General features: G+C 50.6%; 1 protein-coding gene across 1 annotated transcript in view; it reads right to left on the minus strand.

Annotated features, from left to right (window-relative positions):
• Positions 1–17897, minus strand: part of ATP6V1B1 (ATPase H+ transporting V1 subunit B1) — a 68880-nt gene that overhangs the window by 23417 nt on the left and 27566 nt on the right. The window contains exon 3 of the mRNA XM_035103697.2: positions 9419–9517. Coding sequence (XP_034959588.1) covers positions 9419–9517 — 99 coding nt within the window. The remainder of the gene's footprint in view (positions 1–9418; positions 9518–17897) is intronic.

The raw sequence follows: 17897 nt of genomic DNA on the forward strand, positions 1-17897 counted from the left end.
ATTTGCCGACTTCTACTTATAACTATGGATTGCTGTGAAGGACTCAACTCACAAAAAGGAGGACATGTCCTGGAAATGGAGGACATATGGCAACCCTACCAAACTCCCCGTAGAACCTAGGAATCCCGATAGACTGCCTCTGGAACTGGAGAAGAGCCTGCCGGATCAGGCCAATGGGTCCCAACAACTCCAGCATCCTGTTCTCGCAGTGGCCAACCCCATTCCCCAATGTCTCGAAAGACAATGGAGTTTGCCTCCAGGGGTGAAATGAAAGCGCTGTGCTAGCAGCACCAAAGGGGCTTAATGAACACATGGGTAATTAATATCAGGGGTGCAGCAATGTCCGAGTGTTTTACCAGACACAGGAGGGCAATTAGAGGCATAATGAATAGAGGCACCTTCCAAGAAACAGGGCCCCCTTTCTTTCACTATGTCCATGGCCCAACTCAAGACCTTGTTATGCCAACTACTCAATACTCTCCATGGAAAGGTTACATTAAGTAACATGTTTGAATGCTGAATGTGTTTATGCCTAGAGTCAATGGATAAAACAAATAACATTAGGTGCACTGCTGCCTAAGTATTTGACGGTTCTTGCATACATTTGTTTAAAAACAAAGAAAAATCTGGAAGGGGAAAAAGGAAAAACAAGCGTTAATGGGACCTTTGTCTCTCTATATTGACACCCCCTTCCTTGCTGCTTGGCGCACCCAGCAGAGTCCGGAAATGAGCAGATAAGGAAGAGCAGCTCAGAGATTCTCCAGTTGGACGTTTTATTGCATAGGGTGTATTTATTGCATAGGGTGTATTCTGCCTCATGTTATGGACACAACAGTACTGTGGGGGATTCATTCCATACCCCTCAACCGTCCCAATTTGAGCAGGGCGTCCCGGAATTACAAGAGCCATCCTGGCTTCTGATTGGATCCTGGAATGTCCTGTTTTTTGGCCCGGCACTCTGGTGATGCGAGTCAGGTGGCTTGCACCAAAGTACAGATGGAAAATTGAGTGTCCAATTTTGATCAGCAGGGTTTTGGAGGGCGTGTCCTTCTACCCGTTTGGTTGTTCTTTGTGATGCCTCGTCAACACTACCGTGCTATTGCTGTTACTGCCTCACCATGAAAGTGGGGAACTGCCTCCCCTCTGCTAAACATTATTCATAAATAATAATAATAATAATAATAATAATAATAATAATAATAATAATAATACTTTATTTGTACCCCACCCATCTGAATGGGCTGCCACTACCAATCTGGGCAGCTTCCAGCATATATAAAACATTAAGCATTAAAAAGCTGCCTTCAGGTGTCTCCTAAAAGATATATCCTTCTGATATCCTTCTGAATCCCAGTTGCTGGAAACTGCAGGAGGGCTCTTGTGTCACAGTGAGAACAGAGTTCTGGACTGGGTGGGACACGGGCCTGATCCAGCAAGCTCTTCTTATGTTCTTCTGCTAGCAGCCATTCACAGAATCATAGAATTGTAGAGTTGGAAGGGACCCCCAACGGATATCGAGTCCAAACCCCTGCAATGCAGGAACCACAGCTGAAATTTCCCTGACCAAAATGGCCACCCAACCTGTTTAAAAACTTCCAGTGAAGAAGAGTCCCCATCCTCCTGTCCCAAGAGAGGCCCCAAGAGAGGGCCGTCTTAAGCGTATCTGGTGCCCTGGCGCTGTGGTTCGAAGATCCCTCCGGCGCCCCCCTCCGCCCCATTTCCTAGCGTGGCGGGCGGGTGGGCGCAGCCTGCCATGGGCACAGCTGCGTGGCGCCCCCCTGGCGCCCTGGCGCCCTGTGCCACCCAGCCTTGCCTTAGAGCCGGCCCTGGAGGCTGTTTCCCTGTTGTTCACATCAGAAAGTTCTTCATAATCTTGTCGGAATCTCCTTTCTTGTAACTTGAATCTATTGGTTTGGGTCCTACCCTCCAGAGCCTCAAATGACTATCCTATCTCCTCTCAGTCTCCTCTTTTCCAGGCTAAACACACCCAGCTCCTTCAACCATTCCTCATAATGCTGGGTTTCCAGACCCTTGATCATCTTGGTTGCCCCCTACCCTCTTTGCCTCCACGGCCCCCACCCAGTTGGTTGCATGAAGAGGGAAACTGAGGTGCGCAAACCCCATTGGGTGACCCAATGCGCCCTCCTCTCTCTCCCACACATGATGCGCTAAGTTTGGAGCAACAGGCCTGGATCCTTCCCGGCTTCCTTGGGGGAGAGGGGCCCCGAGTCGCCAGCCTCCCTTCTGAGTTGGCATTTTTGGAAAACCACCGCAACAGAAGGAAGAGCCCGGTGTTGCTCCCATGGCAAATGCAGTCCGCGCTTAGCCGGAGGAAAAAGCACCTTCTTCTAATTGGATCCAGCATGCCTCCCCCTCCCCTATCCATTCCGAAGGGACCCCCGAAAGGCTCCCTTTGATCGGAATAATATTTGACACCGTTTGAAGGCAGTGACCTCCAGATCGCCGCTTTAATTAGATCTGTGTGGCCCCTTGCGAAAGAATGTTCACACATCAGCCAGCTGTTGCAGTGGGGTGGGGTGGGGTGGGGGGCTGGGAAGGGTGGAATAAGCTCCCCACCCCCAGATCCACGTATATCAGGCTTTCCCTAAGCGGCTTCTGCCAAAGGCCGGGCAGGGGGTGCTGGCGAGGCTGACTCCCTAATAGGATTAGAAGGGCCCTGCAGAGGTCTCCGTGGCATTAGAGGGCTGGAGTCTGGCCGCTCGCCAGCAGAGGTCCCCCGCAGGTCAACTGCACGGGTCCCTCGCCTCCACAGGGCTACTAGGCTCAAGGCGTTGCTCATCAGAGCAGGGCAGGCGGAAAGGGCATACCGGGCACTCCCAGAGGGCGAGGAAAGGTCAGGGGGCTTGGAGAGGTGAGCATCCCTGGGGAGGAACCTGCTTCTCTGCACGGAGGGGTAAACTGTGCAGCCCCTTCCCAGAAGATAGAAGATGACCCTCTGCCTTGCTGGTCCTAAGTCCCTGCCAGCCACTCACCCCCAGATCCAAGGCACGGGGGCTGCGCTTAGAGAGGGTGCCCTCCTTTCATGGTCTGGCCCTCTGGATAAAGCAGCTGTGAGGTCACAGAATGCTGACAAACATTCTGGGTGCTGGCAGGGAAAAGGTCTGTCCTTGTACATCGATGCTGCGAAAGGCCAATGTGGCTGGAAGAAAACCTGCAGGGTTGGGATTGCCAACTTCTCTTTCTTTCTTTCTTTCTTTCTTTCTTTCTTTCTTTCTTTCTTTCTTTCTTTCTTTCTTTCTTTCTTTCTTTCTTTCTTTCTTTCTTTCTTGGCACCACAGTTCAAGAAGGATACTGACAAGCTGGAACGTGTCCAGAAGAGGGCAACCAAAATGGTCAAACGATGCCTTATGAGGAACGGCTTAGGGAGCTGGGTATGTTTAGCCTGGAGAAGAGAAGGTTAAGGGGTGATATGATAGCTATGTTCAAATATATAAAAGGATGTCATATAGAGGAGGGAGAAAGGTTGTTTTCTGCTGCTCCAGAGAAGCGGACACGGAGCAATGGATTCAAACTACAAGAAAGAAGATTCCACCTAAACATTAGAAAGAACTTCCTGACAGTAAGAGCTGTTTGACAGTGGAATTTGCTGCCAAGGAGTGTGGTGGAGTCTCCTTCTTCAGAGGTCTTTAAGCAGAGGCTTGACAGCCATATGTCAAGAATGCTTTGATGGTGTTTCCTGCTTGGCAGGGGGTTGGACTGGATGGCCCTTGGGGTCTCTTCCAACTCTATGATTCTTTCTTTCTTTCTTTCTTTCTTTCTTTCTTTCTTTCTTTCTTTCTTTCTTTCTTTCTTTCTTTCTTTCTTTCTTTCTTTCTTTCTTTCTTTCTTTTACGGGCGCCACTACCTTTAACAACAGCCAGATGGCGGAGGGAATTTAGCAAGGAGAGCTGTTCCCATGCAGGTTGTCTCCAAGTGAGGTCTAGCTTCATCTGCCAAGTCTCCACAGCTCAGGCTTCTGTTAGAGGCACGGCAGCACTGCTAGTGAAATAGTTGGCAACCCTCTCAGGGGTAGGAGGGGATGCGCTCATGATGGACGGGCGCAGGTTGGAAGATTGGGGTAAGAAGACGGGTGGAGCTGAGGCAGCCGAATGAGAGGTACAAGTGCCTAGGAGAAAAGCAACCTTAAAGATGAGAAAAAATGGTTGCTGTTTTTTGAAATCTCCCCAGTGCCCCAGTTCAAAAGTCGCCCCTGTGTGTGCGTCTCTGTGGAGAGACTTGGCTTCCCTTACAAAGGGCCCACCCACTTTTCCCTCTGGCCCTCACCATGGCTATGTGGCCCCCAGAAGGTTACCCTGAAAGGGATGTGGCCCTCAGGCCCGAAATCTTCCCCACCTACCATCTGGTTGTGCAGAGGAATGTCCTTTCCAGTTTCCTGATTTCTCTATCTGCGCTAGAGCTTTCGATTTGACTTCCGGAGATCTGAGCCTTCAATTTGCTTCTCCGAGTCTCAAGTCAGGACCTTTCTCAGTATCCCTCTAGACTAGAGCATTATGTATTTCAGGTCTTCCTCGCCTGTCCAGGTGTCTCAGCCTTGACTTTTGGCTTGCAGTTCAAGAACAACATGAAGCATCAGCTTCTCTCTGCTGCGGAGACATCTTAAGGGGAGGATGAACCGCATCCTGAAAAGACAAAGGGCGAAGGCTGCTGCCTTGTCTGCTTTTACTCGGGAGTAAGGAAGGGAAAGAATTCTGCCCCAAAGGAAAACAGAAAACTGCTGCAATTTGGATGGATAGCATTCAAAACTTTGGCAAATTGCACTTTTTGAAATGATATCCCACAGACTGAAAAGTACTGTATATGTTATTTCTTATACAAATATTGTGTGTGGCTCATTTAAATCTATGTAGAACCTTTATTGTCAATAATGGAGCTCACAGGGGAAATACTTTTATTTTCATTCATCTTTTCTCTTACGCAGCTCCATCTGGTACTCCATCTGGCTGAGACCCTACCTGCCTGCAGACTGTCTCGCCAGAGTGGTGCATGCTCTGGTTATCTCCCGCTTGGACTACTGCAATGCACTCTACGTGGGGCTACCTTTGAAAGTGACCCGGAAACTACAACTAATCCAGAATGCGGCAGCTAGACTGGTGACTGGGAGTGGCCGCCGAGACCACATAACACCGGTCTTGAAAGATTTACATTGGCTCCCAGTACGTTTCTAAGCACAGTTCAAAGTGTTGGTTCTGACCTTTAAAGCCCTAAATGGCCTCAGTCCAGTATACCTGAAGGAGAATCTCCACCCCCATCGTTCTGCCCGGACACTGAGGTCCAGTACTGAGGGCCTTCTGGCGGTTCCCTTGTTGCGAGAAGCCAAGTTGCAGGGAACCAGGCAGAGGGCCTTCTCGGTGGTGGCGCCTGCCCTGTGGAACGCCCTCCCATCAGATGTTAAAGAGAAAAACAGCTACCAGATTTTTAGAAGACATCTGAAGGCAGCCCTGTTTAGGGAGGTTTTTAATGTTTAATTATTTTATTTCATTTTTCTGCTGTAAGCCGCCCAGGGTGGCTGGGGAAAGCCAGCCAGATGGGCGGGGTATAAATAATAACTTATTATTATTATTATTATTATTATTATTATTATTATTATTATTATTTGTAAGGGGGATCTTTGTATGAGCTGATACTTCTATCTCTTTGGAGCCGTGCTGGATTCTTTGTGTTTTTGTCCTCCCCCCAAAATGGTTTAAATCTGCCACAATCTGCATATTCCTACAAGAAGCTTTCGCTACCATGATTTTCTCTGGAGCCTTCAAACGTTCTGCAAATAAATACATTATTTTCTGCATTGTTTTTGACGTATCCCTGCCACTGGAATGCGTTGAAATGACATAATTAATTATATTGGCTCAGCCATAGCAGATAGGAAGAAAACAGCATAGGTTTTGGCAAAAGGAAAGTTGTAAATAAAAATATAATAGCCTTGCTCGATTGGGCCAAAAGGACTCATCTGTTAAAGCCAACAAAGTCTGTAGCCATCCAAAATCAGTGGAGTTTAATATAAATAGTAATGGGATCAGAAGGCTGATCGCTGAAGAATTGATGCTTTTGAATTACGGTGCTGGAGGAGACTCTTGAGAGTCCCATGGACTGCAAGAAGATCAAACCTATCCATTCTGAAGGAAATCATCCCTGAGTGCTCCCTGGAAGGACAGATCGTGAAGCTGAGGCTCCAATACATTGGCCACCTCATGAGAAGAGAAGAATCCTTGGAAAAGACCCTGATGTTGGGAAAGATTGAGGGCACTAGGAGAAGGGGACGACAGAGAACGAGATGGTTGGACAGTGTTCTCGAAGCTACGAACATGAGTTTGACCAAACTGCAGGAGGCAGTGCAAGACAGGAGTGCCTGGCGTGCTCTGGTCCATGGGGTCACAAAGAGTCGGACACGACTAAACGACAACAACAACAATGGGAACCACTGTGGTTCAGTGGTTAGACTACTGGGAGAGACCAGGGTTCAAATGCCCCCACAGCCATGATGCTCACTGGACAAGCTTGGGCCAGGCACTGCCTCTCAGCCTAGCCTCCATCACAGGGTTTTTGTGGGAATTAAATGAGGATGTGGGAGAATTCCACTCTCCTTCCTTGGAGGTTTTTAAGCAGAGGTTGGGTGGCCCGCTCTATCATGGATGCTGTAGCTGAGATCCCTGCATTACAGGGGGTTGGACTAGATGTCCCTGGGGGGTCCCTTCCAGCTCTCCAGTTCTATGATCCTCTGATTCTGAAACTGCCTTGGTTGCACTGGTCGATGATCTCCGGTGGGCTAGGGACAAAGGTGAGAGCTGTTTCCTAGTTCTGCTGGATCTCTCAGCAGTTTTTGATACCATTGACCATAAAATCCTTCTGGACCGTCTAGAGGGCTTGGGAGCTGGGGGCACTGTCATACAGTGGTTCCGCTCCTTCCTCCTGGGCCGTGTTCAGAAAGTGGTGGTGGGGGATGAGTGTTCAGACCCCTGGGATCTCACTTGTGGGGTGCCTCAGGGTTCTGTCCTCTCCCCCATGCTTTTTAACATCTATATGAAGCCGCTGGGAGAGATCATCAGGGGGTTTGGGCTGGGTGTTCATCAGTATGCGGATGATACCCAGCTCTACCTCTCTTTCAAATCAGAACCAGTGAAGGCGGTGGTCCTATGTGAGTGCCTAGAGGTGGTTGGAGGATGGATGGCGGCTAACAGATTGAGATTGAATCCTGACAAGACAGAAGTACTGTTTGTGGGGGACAGGAGGCGGGCAGGTGTGGAGGACTCCCTGGTCCTGAATGGGGTAACTGTGCCCCTGAGGGACCAGGTGCACAGCCTGGGAGTTATTTTGGACTCACAGCTGTCCATGGAGGCGCAGGTCAATTCTGTGTCCAAGGCAGCTGTTTATCAGCTCCATCTGGTATGCAGGCTGAGTCCCTACCTGCCCACTGACTGTCTCTCCAGAGTGGTGCATGCTCTAGTTATCTCTTGCTTGGACTACTGCAATGCGCTCTACGTGGGGCTACCTTTGAAGGTGACCCGGAAACTACAACTAATCCAGAATGCGGCAGCTAGACTGGTGACTGGGAGCGGCCGCCGAGACCACATAACACCGGTCCTGAAAGACCTACATTGGCTCCCAGTACGTTTCCGAGCACAATTCAAAGTGTTGGTGCTGACTTTTAAAGCCCTAAACGGCCTTGGTCCAGTATACCTGAAGGAGCGTCTCCACCTCCATTGTTCTGCCCGGACACTGAGGTCCAGCGCTGAGGGCCTTCTGGCGGTTCCCTCGTTATGAGAAGCCAAGTTACAGGGAACCAGGCAGAGGGCCTTCTCGGTAGTGGCACCCACCCTGTGGAACGCCCTCCCACTAGAGGTCAAAGAGAACAACAATTACCAGACCTTTAGAAGGCATCTCAAGGCAGCCCTGTTTAGGGAGCTTTTAATGTTTGATGGATTTCTGTATTTTAGTTTTTTGTTGGAAGCCGCCCAGAGTGGCTGGGGGAACCCGGCCAGATGGGCGGGATATAAATAATAAATTATTATTATTATTATTATTATTATTATTATTATTATTATTATGTTTATTATTATTATTATTATTATTATTATTATTATTATGTGTACAGCGCCTTGTGCTTCTTAGAGAAAAGGTGTGATATGCAAAGTGATGCAATGATGGCTGTGCAGCCACACTTCTGAGTACCACTTGCTGGAAACCTGAGGATGGGGAGAAAACTCTTCAGCACAGATCCTGCTTGAAGGGTTTCCCACAGTCGAGTCAACAAGAGAGCAGGATGCTGGAGGAAATGGGTCATTGGCCTCATCCAGCAGGCTCTTGTTATGTCCCTATGCCGCTGTCGAAATGTCCCAAAGACGAGCAATGAAAGCAGGGGACAGGCTTATACCCTCCAATATTTCTCCGATGAATACAGGGACGTCCCATTCCATCATGATAATTTTCCTATTTATACCCCACACATCTGACTGGGTTGCCTCAGCCACTCTGGGCAGCTTCTGACATATGTAAAAACACAACAAAACATTAAACATTAAAAAAACAAAAAACTTCCCTCTACAGGATTGCCTTCAGACGTCTCGGGGGTCAGATAACTCCATACCCTCCCATGAAAATAGGGACATCCTAAGGAAATGTGTGATGCAGCAGCTAAAAAAGCCAATGCAATTCTGGGCTGCATCAATAGGAGTATAGTGTCTAGATCTAGGGAAGTAATAGTACCACTGTATTCTGCTCTGGTCAGACCTCACCTGGAGTACTGTGTCCAGTTCTGGGAACCACAGTTCAAGAAGGATACTGACAAGCTGGAACTTGTCCAGAAGAGGGCAACCAAAATGGTCAAAGGCCTGGAAACGATGCCTTATGAGGAACGGCTTAGGGAGCTGGGTATGTTTAGCCTGGAGAAGAGAAGGCTAAGGGGTGATATGATAGCCATGTTCAAATATAGAAAAGGATGTCATATAGTGTAGGAAGGAAGGTTGTTTTCTGCTGCTCCAGAGAAGCGGGCACGGAACAATGGATTCAAACTACAAGAAAGAAGATTCCACCTAAACATTAGGAAGAACTTCCTGACAGTAAGAGCTGTTCGACAGTGGAATTTGCTGCCAAGAAGTGTGGTAGAGTCTTCTTCTTTGGAGGTCTTTAAGCAGAGGCTTGGCAGGCATATGTCAAGAATGCTTTGATGGTGTTTCCTGCTTGGCAGGGGGTTGGACTGGATGGCCCTTGTGGTCTCTTCCAACTCTATGATTCTATGATTCTATGAAATGTGGAATATTCCAGCATCAAATCAGAAACCGGGACAGTTTCTCTAAATCCGGGACGTCCCTGGTAAATAGGGACACGTGGAGGGTCTGCAGACTGAGTCCTGGTTCAAACCGAGTCTCATTGAGACACAGGGTCAACAGTCATTCTCACCCACCTGGATAATGGCTTTGGAGCCAGACACTTCCAGTACCTGGCCACTTCGCTGTGTGCCGTTCGGGAGGGTAAAGTTGACAATCTCCGCATACTGGGCAAACTGCAAGGAGAGAGAAGCAAAGCAATGGTCAGAGGATCGACAGGAGCAACGCCAGGAAGAGCCAAAGATGGTAGCAGGGGGGTCATCCTAGTGAAATGACACTTCCATAGGAGGAGGCTGCTGGATCAGGCCAATGGCCCACCTAGTCCAGCCTCCTGTTCTCACAGAGGCCAGACAGATGCCTGTAGGAAACCTGCAAGCAGGATTTGAACGCAAGAGCAGCACTCTCCCCTCTTGGGGTTTCCAGCTACTGGGATTCAGAAGCGTTGCTGCCTCCAACTGTGGAAGCAGAGCAGAGCCATCCTGGCTAGGAGCCCATCGATAGCCCTCTCCTCTTCCATGAGTTTGTCTGATCCTCTTTTAAAGCCATCCAAGTTACTGGTCATCAATGCCTCCTGTGAGAGGAGATTCCATAGGATAACTGTGCATAGACTGACCGCCGAAGCTGGATGAAGGAGACAAGGGCAAAGATGTGAAGCAGCTGCTCCTCTAGTGATTTTAAGGCACAAACAAGCTCAGGAGATCTTTTCATAGAATTGGAAGGGACCACGAGGATCATCTAGTCCAACCCCGTGCAAGGCAGGGATCTTTTGCCAAATGTGGGACTCGAACCCACAACCCTGAGATGCGAGTCCCATGCTCTCCCAACTGAGTTGTCCCATGCCCCAGATTGATGTTTAAACAGAGGCTGACTTTAATCATGTTACGGATTTTGTTGTTGTTGCTGCAAGCCTTTCAGAATGACAGGAGTGTTGCGTACTTTAAACAAACACGTTGCAATATTTTAGTCAGAGCACCTCACCCCATGGCGCTCACAAGCCAGCCATGAAGGTGGAAGCCATCCCATTGGCCCAGGCTATCTGAAGGACCACATTCGGGTCCCCCCCCCCAACAACCTGCTTGGGCTCTGAGCTCTTCAAGGGAGGCCTTGCTCTCGGTCCTGCCACCCTTACAGGCACACCTGGTGGGAACGCCAGACAGGGCCTTATTGGTGGTGGCTCCCAGACATTGTAATTCCTTCCCTAGAGAAGCCAGCCAGACTCCTACTTTGCTGTCCCTCCTCCGGCAGTGAAGACCATTTTATTCCAACAGACCTCTGGGAAAAGCACTTCCGCATCTCACGGAGGTGGTGTTGTGGGCGTGGCCCGACTCCACCTTCGCGAGGGGGCTGTAGCTTAGCCCTCTCGCGAGAGGGGTTTTCCCGCCTCCGTCACTCCCCGGCCGTCCAATAGGGCCGGCCGGGAGGCGGGGCCTCCCCCGCGTTTAAATCCGGCCGGAGGCGGGAACGCTGCCTCTCTTCTCCTGGCACCACAAGCGATCGGATCAGCAGCCTTGCACCGATCGTCTTACCTTCGCCGGCCATCCAGGATTTTCTTGGCTCCTTGCTTGTGTTTTCTCTCCTTTCAGGTTTTCTTTTCAATAGGTCTTCGCGTGCGCCTGAAGTTGCCGACGCCGCTGCTTTAGCCCCGGCAGGCAGGAGCTCCCGCCGATCAGCTGTTCAGCGGGCAGCACTCGCGGAGTCGGCGCGGGGAGCGGTGCGTGGCTGGCGCTGGTGTCTTCTGCTTCCCTGGGGAACCGGGCTCGCCGCAAGATCTTCAGCCAGGGGAGCCTCCGTCCAGCCTGCCTCCAGCGTCGCCGAACCAGCCGCCATCGCCGGCGCCACCCCCCCATCGCGCGCGCGTGTGGTTTCTGCGAAGCACCAGCTTGCATCGGGTTGAGGCGGCTGTCTCCCCGCGATCAGCCCTGCCAGCGGCGCAAATCATCGCGGAAGCATCGAGGCCGAGGTGGTGAGCTAGCAAGACGCGGTTTCCCCTTTAACTTCCCTGCCAGTACTGTTGAGTTTCCCTTTAACTTCATTGCCAATAACTGGTGCTCCTGGTTAACTGTCCCCCCGTAAATCCTTTCCAAACCTTTTTAGTTCCCGGCAACTTTCTTTCCTACTGTTTTTTTTTTTTTTGAGTTCACGTGGGGCTAGCTACGGCAGCCATTTCGATCAGGGGCCTTCTCACCACGTGCCTCGGCATCGGCGGCCATCTTAGGAAGGTCCACGTGAGTTGGATGCGGCAGCCATCTTGAGTGCCCCACCCTATCTGCGCATAGCTTGGCCTCATTTGCTATTGTGGCCGCTGGCCTTGGCTCCTTTGACTGCGGCTTTGCATGTAAATAAGGCCCATATTTTATCTGATTGGCGGCGGGGCCGCATCATCTGCTTGGGTTCAGTTCCCGCTAGTTCCTCTCCAGGTAGTTTATTAAATGCAGTTGGTTCGTTTTGATAATTAATATCCCTTGTATTAATTGCTGTTAGTCCATTCTTCTGGGTTTGATTAGTTACTTCTTTCAATTGTGAAATTAATTGGCCTTCGTGTCAATTTACGTTACTTGATTTTCGATTATTATCTGGCCTGATTTGTTTCCTATTGCCTCAATTTATAGTTTTGCTTACCATCTTGTGTTTTATTAACTATTCTTGATTCACTTGAGAATTACTACCTCTTGTTATTAATTAGCGTTACTCCAATTTTTCAGGATTGATTGCTTAGTTGTTTCACTTTGAAAATTAATTAGCATTTTGTGTCTATTATCTGGCCTGATTTGTTTCCTATTGCCTCAATTTATAGTTTTGCTTACCATCTTGTGTTTTATTAACTATTCTTGATTCACTTTGAGAATTATTACCTCTTGTTATTAATTAGCGTTACTCCAATTTTCAGGATTGATTGCTTAGTTGTTTCACTTTGAAAATTAATTAGCATTTTGTGTCTAGTTACGTTACTTACTTCCGGATTATTATCTGGCCTTATTTGTTTCCTATTGCATCAATTTCTAGTATTGCTTACCATCTTGTGTCTTAAGAGACGTTGGTTCAACCCGCTAGGATTTGATCAGATCGCGGGATAATTGGTGCTAATTGATTTATTCGGCTATTAAAGTGTACTTTTGGAATAAATTCACTCAGGACCAATTGGATTGGATTACTCATCGCAGGAGTAATTGGCTTTAGGGCATTCAAGCCTAGAGTAAGTTCACTTTGTAAATAAATTTCTGGAAGTGTACAGATAACTCAGCAAGCACATGTCTTCGAGACGCAGCATGCGCAGCAAATCCTCTAAGGGTGCTGCTCCAGCAGCGGATGCTGGCACTGCCTCATCAGGCCCTGCTCCCGCCTTTAATCCTGAGGCTCTGGCCCAAGTGGCTTCCAATTTACAGAATATTTGCAATCAGTTAGGACCTCTGTGTTCCACGTTGGCTCCTTTATGTGTCTCTCTTGCCTCCGCAAACAGAGGGGTACAGAATGGCATTAGCAATTCCCAAGCCTGCGTCCCCGAGTCCCCCCCCGGCAATAGTCAGTTATCTAGCAATAGTCAGTTATCTAGCTCCTCCTTCTCATTCCTTAGCTCCCAGTCTAGCTCACAGAGGGACATGAGCGCTCAGCCGGGCACTTCGGCCGCTTCCCTCCAGATACTTCACCAGAGTCAGGCCTCCCAGGACCTCCTCCAGGTCGCTCCGCTCTCCAGTAACCCTCCCCAGGTCGCCTCGCTCCATGGTTTACAACAGGGTTTGGGGGCACAGCAGGGCACATCGGCCTCTGGCCTGCAGGCCGCACAGCAGGTCCAGACCGTGGTTCAGGCCCCTTTGGCGGCCTCCCCAAACGCCCCCCAGGGCGCGTTCGAGTCCACTCACATTCAGGTTCGCGCTCCAGTTTCGCCCCTCATTTCTGCTCAGTCTGTTTCAGAACTCTTTAGATCCCAATCTTCACAGGCCCAGGCCGGGCCTCCTCCATTGCCCCCGGGTTCGGTATCGTCACGGGTGGATGCTGACATGCGGGCTGTGGTCGAGCCTCCCAGCGAGTCAACAGGTGGCGAGTCGGGTCAGACCGGAGGTAAAGCAAAGAAGAAGACGGAGAAGAGGAAGCGCAGCAGGAAGGACGACTCAGACGAGGACTCAGGTACGTCTTCCGATTCTGATGCGGACATCCCCATGGAGGACTATTGGGGAGTGGCAGAAGACCAGATGGGCCTTCCTTTTTGGGTACACAGGAGGCGCTCTAGTTCCCACCGTAAGGGTTTTAACGGCACCCTTGAATGGCCGGGCGGTGGCCTGGTGCCAGAGGCTAAATCCTCCACCAATTCAGACACCGACATAATTCTGGGGTCACATCTTTCAAACCGGAAGCGTGAGAAGATCTTGAACGGTGATTACATCGATGTTTTCACGCTTCTGCCCCTGTCGCAAATGCTAGGGAAGGGGGAGAAAAGGAAGCAATTCGGTAAGCGTAGGTATAGAACCCCGCGTGCAGACCGCACTTTCGAGAATTGGCAGGACGGTATTCACATTTGGCTTGCAGTAATTGCAGCGGCATACCCTAAGAGGGCAATGCATTTGGTGGCCTACATAGCGGACGTTAGGCTGGCCTACGCGATGGCGGGGGAGGCGGCGGCGCTTAACTACGATGAGGATTTCCGTAGAAACGCCTCTCAGAACTCGAGGACGCGCTGGGACCAGAGGAATCAGCACTACTGGAGTAACCACGTGGTGCCCTTCGTCGAAAAGAAGCAGGCGGAGCCTCAAAAGTCAGCCAGGTTTGAGCCCAGGAAGGACCCGCGTCGCAGGGTCTGCTGGGAGTACAACAAGGGCCTCTGTCAGAGGCCCAATTGTAAGTACGCACATGAGTGCGACAAATGTCTCGGCCAGCACCCTGGAGTTTCCTGCTACAAAGGGAGGCAGCCCTTTCGGGGAGGAAGAGGGGGGGGCTCAGGCCAGGGTCCAAGGAACCCCCAAGGTGCCGCCCAGGGACCCGCCGCTGGCCAGAGTAGGTACTAATAAGTCCCTATCTCTGGCTTTCACCCCCATAAAACTTCCCCCACTGCGCGTTCTGTTAAACAGCTATCCCAATTCCACCGCTTCCTCTTACATTTGGGACGGCTTCTCGCAGGGTTTCAGAATCCCGGTGCTTACCCCGCCGTTAGCTGGTGACCCACCTAACCAAAAATCCGTGCGCAATAGGCCAGATATAGCAATCAAGAAAATTAGTAAAGAAATCACTGCAGGTCGGGTGGCGGGCCCATTTGTGACACCTCCCATACCGGACCTCCACATTTCCCCCCTAGGCATGGTACCAAAAAAGACCCCAGGTGAATTCAGGCTTATACACAATCTATCCTTCCCAATAGGTAAATCAGTCAACGACGGCATCCCACAGGACCTTTGCACAGTGAAATACGCATCCTTTGATCAGGCTGTTAAACTGGTTAGGCAATTCGGTAAGGGGGCACTCCTAGCCAAATGCGATATTGAATCAGCATTTCGGCTCCTGCCGGTTCACCCCCGCGACTTCAAGTGGTTGGGCTTCAAGTTCGAGGGTGCATTTTTCATTGACAAAGCCATGCCGATGGGTTGCTCTGTCGCATGTTCAGCTTTTGAGGCGTTCAGCACATTCTTGGACTGGGCCCTTCGCTTTAAAACAGGCCTAGCAGGTGTTACACATTATCTCGATGATTTCCTTTTCGTGGGCGGGGCGAATAATGGGGAGTGTGCGAGGCTCATGAAGGCCTTTGCTTCCCTTACTCGAGAGCTCGGAGTGCCACTAGCAGCTGAAAAAACTGAAGGGCCAGTAGTTTGTTTAACTTACCTGGGCATCGAACTGGACACCGTGGCTCAAACATCACGCTTACCTTTGGATAAACTGTCTGCTCTTAAGGAATTAATCTCACAGCTGATTCCCCTTAAAAAAGTCACACTTAAACAGATTCAATCTCTGCTCGGGCATCTCAATTTCGCGTGCAGGGTGGTTTCGCCAGGACGCCCCTTCTGCCGTCGTCTGGCTAGACTTACCGTAGGTCTGAATCGCCCATACCACAGGGTCCGTTTACCCAAGGGAGTGAAGGCCGACCTCGAGGCTTGGCTAACCTTTTTGGATCACTTTAATGGAGTTTCACTTTGGAAGGACAATCTGAGCTTAAGTTCAGATTTCCAAGTACAATCAGATGCAGCCGGGTCCTTGGGTTTCGGAGTCTACTTCAAGGGCAGATGGTGTGCGCAACCGTGGCCCGACAGCTGGCATGCCTCTGAGGTCACACGCGATTTAACCTTTTTGGAGTTTTTCCCAATTGTGGTGGCGGTGCACTTATGGGCCGAGGAATTCAGGAACCGCCGGGTCTGCTTCCGGACTGATAATCAAGCGGTGGTCAGCGTGATGTCCAGACAATCATCCCGTTCCGTGAGGGTGTCTGCCCTTCTCCGGGCCTTCGTGCTGCGCAGTCTAGAACTGAACTTGCACTTCACTGCCAAATTCGTTCCAGGGGTCAATAACGATATCGCCGATGCGTTGTCTCGTTTCCAGATGGACCGCTTCCGCTTGCTGGCACCGGAGGCGCAGCAGTGTCCAGAGCCGTTCCCGGAATCCCTATGGAACCTTGGGAGCGAGAAATCTTGAAGGGAGTATTCGCATCGGTTGCCCCCTCGACTATGTGCTCTTACAAACGCGTTTGGGCAGAATTCTCTAAGTTCAGAAATAAGGGTCCCCCCCCTTCACCCTCGGGCCCCCCCACAGAGAGGGAGGTCATGCGATATGTGGTTCACCTAAGGGAACTGGGTCGTGCGGCCAAGACTCTTAATATACATACAGCAGCGATCTCTTTCTTCTGCAAGTCCCTGTACTCCACGGACCCTTGCGATAACTTCCACTTGCGCAGGGCCATGGAAGGTTGGTGTAGGCTGCAGCCGCCAGCCGGCGACCCCAGGAGACCCATTACTTTCGACCTGCTGTGCAAGATTCACAGTCAATTGACGTCCCTATGCTGGTCTCCTTATGAGGCGAGCCTGTTCTCCGCGGCCTTCTCGCTAGCATACTTCGGGGCCCTCAGAGTGGGAGAAGTAGTATGTGAGGACCACCCTAGCGGGTCTTCCCGAGGGATAAGAATGCAGGATGTATCGTTGTCTAGCTCTTTGGCAGTAGTGCACATCCGCCGCTCTAAAACCGATCAGCGGGGATTGGGGGCCACCATTCGCCTCCCTGCAGTAGGTGGCCAAGGCCCTTGTCCAGTTCGGGATCTCAGGCACTTTCTATATCAGAGACCGACCGGCACAGACCCTCTGTTGATCCACCAGGACGGTTCTAAGCTAACGCGCTCCCAGTTCACACGGGTGTTACGCAAGGCCCTCTCCCTGTGTGGCGTGGACCCGACTCAGTTCTCCGCCCACTCCTTTCGTATTGGTGCAGCAACCTCCGCGATGCACTTGGGTCTTTCAGCTGAAAGGATTCAGGATCTGGGAAGGTGGAAGTCCAATGCTTATAGGGGTTACCTGCGACCCACCTCGTAGCTGCAAGCCCTAACTGATCCCCCGTCTGTCATTGTTTGCTTTTCAGATGGGCGCCGCATCAATGTGTGGATTGCGGGCCACAGCATTGTGCATTGGGCCAAAGAAAGGGCATTGGAAACCGGTCTTGGGGGTGATCTCGGCCTCCCAGAAAATGTCAAAGTATCGTGGATTGCCAGGCGAGGAATGCGCTGGAAAGAACTCCTGCCTGCTGTCTTGGCAAGGGCTGCTTCAGTTGGGCCCCCCCATGCGCTGGTTATACAGCTGGGGGAGAATGATTTGGCGTATCGAAACGCAGTCGAATTGAAATGGAATATATTTGAGGACTTTGACAAGCTGCTGGCTTCTTTTCCGGGGATGACGTTGCTGTGGTCCGCCTTGTTGCAGAGGCGCGTTTGGCGTGAGGGGCTCTGCCCGAAGGCATTGAACAGAACCAGGAGGCTACTGAATTCATTTGTATTGCGCAGGGTCCTTGATTTGAAGGGGCAGATAATTTCCCACCCTGAGATAGTTCGCACTGAAGCAGCCCTTTATCGTAACGACGGAGTACACCTTTCACCCCAAGGGAACGACATTTGGTTAGGTGACATAATTAGGGGGTTGGAACATTGGTTGCGGGTGTGAGGGTATTGGCGGCGAGCCTTTGGGGCTCGAGTGGCGGTTAGGCATTGGAAATTTGCATAGATAAAGAATGGTGGGGGCAGATTACGTCATCCTCTGCCCGAAATCGGAGATTTAATCCCGTTAAAGGGGTTCCGGGGGCGGTAGCTTTGTCCTGGGCCTACGGAGGTCAGGGCCTGAGAGCACCCCCCAACGGTGGCCACAGAAGGTGTCTCAGTAGATACATATCACTGGGCTCCTTTCTGGTGGTTAATTTCTCCCAGACTGTAACACACGGGTTACAGTCGGATATAGTCGTTAGGGTCCAATGCCTAAGCCAATACCGCTCAACATCCTTAACCAATAAAGTTGTGGCCTTTTCACCCACTTAAACTTAATTCTCTGTGTCTGGTGCTTTATTTCTGGGGAGGGAGGGACATTGCCACACAAAAGCACTTCCGCA

Source organism: Zootoca vivipara, chromosome 9 (assembly GCF_963506605.1).
Source record: "Zootoca vivipara chromosome 9, rZooViv1.1, whole genome shotgun sequence".
Classification (NCBI taxonomy): Eukaryota; Metazoa; Chordata; class Lepidosauria; order Squamata; family Lacertidae; genus Zootoca; species Zootoca vivipara.